General features: G+C 41.0%; 1 protein-coding gene across 2 annotated transcripts in view; it reads left to right on the top strand.

Moving 5' to 3' along the window:
• The first annotated feature begins 338 nt into the window (after nt 1-338).
• Nucleotides 339-7,182, top strand: part of LOC111861926 (6-phosphofructo-2-kinase/fructose-2,6-bisphosphatase 1) — a 159,914-nt gene continuing 153,070 nt past the window's right edge. For both annotated transcript variants that reach the window (XM_023846893.2, XM_033750503.1), the window contains exon 1: nt 339-534. In XM_023846893.2, the coding sequence (XP_023702661.1) occupies nt 381-534 (154 nt within the window). In that variant the 5' untranslated portion in view covers nt 339-380. The remainder of the gene's footprint in view (nt 535-7,182) is intronic.

Raw genomic sequence — 7,182 nt, 5'->3', positions numbered from 1 at the left:
GTTAACGCAGAGGTGCAAATCAATGCTCTTTGTAGTACTCAAGACACCAGACTATAAATTAATAAAATAATATTTCAGAATATCCATTCTCTTTACCGTGCTCAAAAATCACCTTGCCAGCAAATTATGTGCGACTTCCCGGACAACTGGTAATTATTTAGCCGCAGTAGGAATTTCTTCTTTTCATGCAGAACTTCTCTTTTCTCCCTTCCGACTTACTGGCAGCCCTGCTGCAATGCTCTACTTCCTGTGATGGAATTGTGGGTAAAGTAAACAGCTCGTGTTGGTTGGCTACATGGAATTCCTGATCCCGCCCAGATTTTCAGTGATTGGCGGTCACCGAATGGTGAGACTAGTGTCAAACCGAACATGAGGTTGTGATGAAAGTGTTGCCTGGTTCCGTCCGAGTGTGCGATTGTTATAGGGTTTCGGGTGTTGAATTATTTGCAGACAATACTTCCATGTCTCCAGAAACTAAAAGAAGTATCCCGCCACCTACAGAGACTATTCAGACGAAGCCATTCCCAGTCAGAGGTGAGATCCATGCTTGAAAGCCTTACGACCGAAGTTATTCTGTGCTTCGTACCGTAGACCAGGTGTACTTGAACGAAGGCGGTAAATTTTACGTAATTCTTGTTCACATTGTCAAACGTAAATCATGGTGCTGTTTTTATTGAAGTGTTGCATTCGGTTTACTAATTTGCTAGAACTGTGTTATTAAATTATGCAGCGTGAATAATATAGATACCATTTAGGTTATCATGTTTCTGTGTTTTAACCCTAGGTCGTTTGATCCAGGAGAGTGTGGTGTTTTAGTTTTGTGAGCATTGATAGAAGCAGATTAAACGCATTTCTTTTAATGCGTGATAACACGGATCGAATTGTGTTTACTTCATAAGTCATCATCTCAGAGATCTACTAAAATTAAATCAGCTGATCGTAGACTTATCATGACAACCCCTTGCGTTTGCTCGTAAACAGTTAATGGTCGTAATTTTCATGTGCTGTATGGAGTCATCCTCCCAGAACGCAATAAAAATCAAATTTACAATTAAGGTAAGTTGTACGAGTTCTGTAATTGGCAAATTGTCAACGGCTTCTTCAAGGCGGGAGTCACGCCCACTGACACTCTGGCATTATTTTGCGTCTCGGCTCCTCCAAATACAGTTATAGCAGTATTATTCGTTATGTAAAATATAAGAGACAAGCCGTTTGCTACAGAAATGAGCTTTAAGTTGCAGTGTCCATAATTGAAACCCAGCGACGGCCGACGGTCTATCGCTGTGAGCTTTATTGATCTGAAGGTTTGGAAGCAGACAGTTATTTTAGTGTGAAACGAAGTTCATGTTTCCCATACCTGTACTGTAAACATATGTTTGTGTTAATGTGTTAGTGTTGTTGCTACATTTCCGATAGGATATAAATGAAGCCATTTTCAGCGGTGTTAATGCCGATGCACGAGCTGGTTGATAGGCCTTCGCATCTTGTATCCGTTCATCGTTTCATATAGTCGATGTGAAACGTGCGACACAGTGATCATCCACATTTAGTTAGGCTTTCGCACCTTTTTATTAAATGGTTCAAGTTCTCATTAATAATATTTTTCATAACGTTTAGTTCTTAATAAATGATACATATTTTTAAAAACCATGTAGGGTGTCATGCATAAATACATGTTTTATTTCATAAAACAGTAAGGTTGGAGACATATTTCGAAGGAACTGTATTGAAATTTTGTTCTTGTTATAGGGCAGTAAACCCATTTTCGTGTTTTCCGTCCGAATTCCAGGATAGGACAATGAAATAAGCCGGGGTCGCCTCCATCCATGTTGATACCTTCTCACCTTTCGCTATAATTTCCCCATCATATTCCACGCTATGTACTACGGACGGCAGTCAGTAAACAGCGTTGTTAAATAACAAACTAAAAAGCAGTTCGTTTAATTATTTCCGGGGACCGAGCAAGAACCGTTGTATGAGGAGTTATAACTAAGATTTTTTTTTATGAAACCTGCTTTGTTGTTTGAGTGTCAACGGTTGTGGTACCAGTCGCTTTATACTTTATTTGCAAGCAACAAAAAGGAGCACGTCTAATTAAAATAATAATTCTAGGAAGAACTAACCATCTACTTTCCTTTCACTGTAATTTTTAGTATCTGATATAAGTAATAAGAAACCTTTAGTATGTCTGTGTAAAGAAGTCAGTAAAGGAATGCAGTTTGTGAGGCTTCATTGTTGGTATTATTGATGGGAGTGATGTATGAAGTACACCGTTCAGATGTCATGATATGCATTCCAAGTTTCATGAAGACTGGTTCAGGCGTTCAGGTAATATTGAGGCTATTACCTCGACAGTCTGAAAGGCAGCAGTGTAGGTATTGCCAATGGGAAGGATTTATAATGTATGCGGTTGAGATGACCTCAGATGGCATGATATACATACCGAGCCTCATGACATTCGGTTCAGGAATTCAAGTAATATTAAGGATGTTACCTCAACAATTTGAGAAGATGTAGTGTTGGTACTACTGATGAGGGATTCTTAAGTACGCCGTTGAGATTACCTAAGATGGCATGATATATACATACGTACCAAGTTTCGTGATGATTAATACAGGCGTTCACGCAATATTAGGGTATGTCTCAGAAATGTGAGAGGCTTCAATGTTGGTGTTACTGATAGGAAGGAATTGTGACGTACGTCGTTGTGATGGCTTCATGTGGAATTATATACATATGAAGTTTCATGAAAATTGATACAGTCATTCGTGCAATATTAAGATTTTCTCTCGGAAATTTGAGATGATGTAATATTGGTATTGCTGATGGAAGCGATTTATGAATTACGCCGTTGAGATGGGCTCAGGTGCCATGATATATACATACCAGGTTTCATGAAGGTGGGTCAGGCACTCGAAAGTTCATGGGAGTGGGGAAACACATACAGCTACCGAGACAGAAATGTGATATCATAAGCCTAGTTTTTTTTTTTTTTCAAAATGAGAGTAAGCCGTAAATGTTGAAGTTAGGCGATAACGCAAAAAATGATTGGCCATGGGCTGGGTGATCAGAATTTAAATACCGATAAGCACGCTGATTACTTCTCCTAGCCACGCCATATTCTGACAAGCTGGTGAGGCCCATGCAGCTTCATGTCCTTTGAGCACCAGAGGCGCTTTTCCTGGATTAAGGTGACTAGAGTGGGAAGCTGACGAACTTTAAGTGCCGAGATGTTTGAATGCGTGCACCTATGCTTTCATGGCATGTGATCATCTTTACCTCATGGTAAAACTTATACATTGTAACAAGATCAACAATTATATCTCAAAGATGACTCTTTTTGGAATATTTGACGCTACCTATTTTCAACCAACGCATTTAACTAACTCAGTAGTTTTTCTTGAGAAGCCAACAGTTGCTCAGTCGCACAAATTCCCACCATTTTGTGGAATCCGAAGGTTCATTACCGTGTTCACAAAAGCCCGCCACCGGTCCATATCCAGAACCAAATCAAGTTCACATCCACCCCATCCAGTTCTGTAAGATCCTCTTTAATATTATCCTCATCTAAGTCAGTAGCCGGAATAGCTCAGATGGCATAGCGACGGCTACCGGCTGGGCTGGCTGGACGGCCTGGATTGGATTTCCACCAGTGGCAAGAGATTTTTCTATTCGTAGCGTCCAGACCTGCTCTGTTGCCCACCCAGCCTCCTATCCAACGGGTACCAGGGGCTCTTTCCCCGGAAGTAAAGCAACCGGGATGTGAAGCTGACTACTCGTCTTCATCTATAGCCGAGGTCAAGAATAGTGGAGCTATACCTCCACTGCTACATGTCTTCATGGCGTGGTGATTATTTAATTGAGCACAAAGACAATTTTATCTTCACCTTTATTGCCATCTTCCTAGTGGCCTCTTCAGGTTTTCACACCAAAACCCTGTATGCATTCCCATTGGCTCCCATGCATGCTACATGCCTTGCACTTCTTAGCGAACACTTGTCGAAGACAAAAAAAAAATCGAATGTGTTCAATTTATGACATTCAAAGTTACCCCAAAATACGGGTTCACACAAAATTTGCCTTCAAACGTGCGTGTTAGAGGAACAAAAATATGTACACCAGTACGTAAATTTAGATCAAGGAATCGGCACAGGATATTTAGAACTGGGCCTAATTCAAGTTTTAAGGGCATCATGTTCTGTCTGTAACGCGAGTGAAACTTACAAAAAACAAAGGCTTTCATATTCGACAGTATGAGGAAAAAAAATCGTTTTAATATTATCTCGCCTAAAGGGCTCCAAATGTCCCGAACCTCACAAACATCATAGGCCTACATTTTCATGCGTATATAAATAAATTCAACCCCCTTATTTTAAATCTCAGTTAATTTTGGCATATACTTGATCATAGATATAATTAGAACATGCAATCAGCGACAACCTCACCACTTTCTGTGAGCCGATTGTCTAGAAAATGTGGGAACCTCGACGTCTCACAACCTAATGGGCCTCCATGGCCTGTTACAGGGATAGCTTTACATTATGAATGATGGGAGCAGGGAAGGTTATGTATATTAATTTCGGATAGTTTACGTTCCATTACGGCGAAAACTTTTCTGCCCCCCAGTTTCGGACGTGTATTAAAACAACGCAACACAGGAAATACTGTTTTGTCTTCAGTTCAGATCTGTTTGCAACTTTTGCTATATTCAGCTTAAATTTCCTCATACGTCAGATGAAATACGCCCAAGTTACTGGCCAAAAGCAGCGGGAAGGTCAACCACTAGAATTGGATTGCGTAAATTCTTGTGTCCGTCTCTCTTGGCAGAATGATTCATGTACAAGTTATTTAGGTGCGGAATACTAAAGTGAAGCATGCTGATTGCCCAGCCCTTAAAGCGACTGCGTGTGAGTTGAACCGCACGGACTTTCCTCTTCGCCGCTAAGTCCGAATCATCTCGGGGTACTACCCAGCCTCCTATCTAGGGATGCACCAAACACCACCTTGGGAAAGTGATGGAAATCAACCACTATGGCATTCAGAAAGTTAATGGATATTGGGAACCCTTTCCCCATAGCTCATTACTTACCTCCATTTAGTACTAATATTAAGAATTCATATAGCTATGCAGTCATTTTTTCCCATACACCATCGTTTTCTGGTTTTTAATTAAGTATAGGGTCAACATAAGTGTCCGGATTTTGATCAGTTATTTAGTCAACATTAACATCTGTTTCATTAGCAGGCGCTGCTTAACATTTAGATTCGATTCAGTTCAGCCAACTTTTCACACCAAATTGATCGATCTAGTCTGAAATCCAGTTAATCCAGTCTTGAGAGTTAATTACATCAGTTCAGTCGAACACTTTGAGCTTGAAGTTTTCAGGTTGTACAGCGTAATGTAGTTGGAAAACTTCAGAGCCCCCTCGAGATGCCACAAGGCCGAAAACCCCGAGGAAACCCTTTCTTCTGCTGCGGTAATGATATCTGAGAAGGTTTTGAAGTATTGCACCTCTGGGTCTTCAAGAATGTGAAAATCACTCGGATGATAATTTACTTACCGTATTTACGTATGTATAGGCCGCACATTTTTTGCCAAAAATTCAAGAGGAAAACTGGGGTGCGGCTTATATTCGAAATATTCGAAATCACACTTCATTTAAAAAAAAAAATTATATTCATAATTATTTCGGAATAATTTATACTCCTGAAATAATATTCCAAGAAAATTATTTTTTTCTATAATTTCTCTCTGAAAATTGTGCTGCGGCCTATACATGCGTAAATACGGTATTCTTTTGTTCTGCGGTCCAGCTACGATGGGTGGTGGGACTACTTACAGGACACTGTCCCCTTAAAGTACACCTCTTCAAACTGGGACTAATTGTAAGTGATAGTCCCACTTGTGAGAGGTGTCAAGAAGAAAATGCAACAGCCACACATATCCTGAGTGAATGTGAGACCTTAGCTTATTTCAGACTACGTCACTTGGGTGAATTCTTTATGGAACCAAGTGACTATTTCGACGCTTCATTCGAAGCGCAGGATTGCTGAGAGAATAATCAAAAGCAGAAGCACAATAGACCACTGTAGGTCGCGGTGCAAGGGCCAAGAAGGCCCATCCGTTATACATTCATTCATTCATTTGTTTTGCGGGCCTCTAAGGATCATGTCCTCCTTTACGAAAGGTACCCATTGTTCTGTTCCAATTGCTCATGGTTCTTTAATCTTATACACTTAACTTTTTCTAAACCTGTTTAGTTTCATATTTAACTCACTGAAGTGAGCATACAAGTTGGTGAAGTGTATTGAGAGTCTAGTTAGTTATTGGAGAGGGTGGGTTGCCCCATGCACTTAGACCTGTATTGGTCCATTGTGCTTCCCTCTATGATTTCTACCAGTCTCTATATCCTACCGGTACTGGTGCTTACCATCAGTCCCGCCCAGCCAGCGAGACCGGCTCTACTAACTGAGAGGTATCTATAATGCTTCCCCCATCTACCAGAGGTATTAGAGACTTCTGTTGGGCGAGAAACGTCCGTAATTTGGCTCAGTGACCTCCTTCGGAGATATGGGGTTCTTTTACGTGCCGTAAAGCTACGACACGGGACCCACGGCTTAAAGTCCCTCCCGGAGGACTTGTTCCCTGAATTTTTCCGCCCTTAAAAATTCGACGACCTCCGCCGGGTATTTGAACCCGCGTACTGCGAGTCATGAGGTGGGAACGTTACCTCTAGACTACGGAGGCCGCTTATTGAGAGTCTAAATTGCCCGACAGCGATTCTCCCCCTCCAAAAATAGTTCCGGTTCATTATGATAGTAAACAAATCTGCCAAATACACACACACACAACTAAGCTAACACACAGACACTGCTTGCTGTATATATGCAGACTAACTTACATTGAACCAAACTGTTTCAAAAGGTGTTTTAACTGGCACGTGAAGCAGTGATCTCAGCCACCTCGTTATCTCGCACGTGATTCAGACAATATTTAGCACATAATGCTTCTACATGAACAGTGCAGTGAGAACAGGCACAGTTGAATGACCGATTTTGTGCTTTTCTGTACCCGCAATTGTGCCCTTTGATGTCGACAGATGTCATTTAATAACTGTTTTAAAGGGAAAAGGATGGATCGAGTCATAGGTATGAAAGGGGCAAACAGAAAGAAGAAGGGAC

This window comes from Cryptotermes secundus, unplaced genomic scaffold, assembly GCF_002891405.2.
Source record: "Cryptotermes secundus unplaced genomic scaffold, Csec_1.0 scaffold84, whole genome shotgun sequence".
In the NCBI taxonomy this organism is placed as follows: domain Eukaryota; kingdom Metazoa; phylum Arthropoda; class Insecta; order Blattodea; family Kalotermitidae; genus Cryptotermes; species Cryptotermes secundus.
Note: the sequence above shows the minus strand (reverse complement) of the source record. Positions and strands in the feature narration are given on the sequence as shown.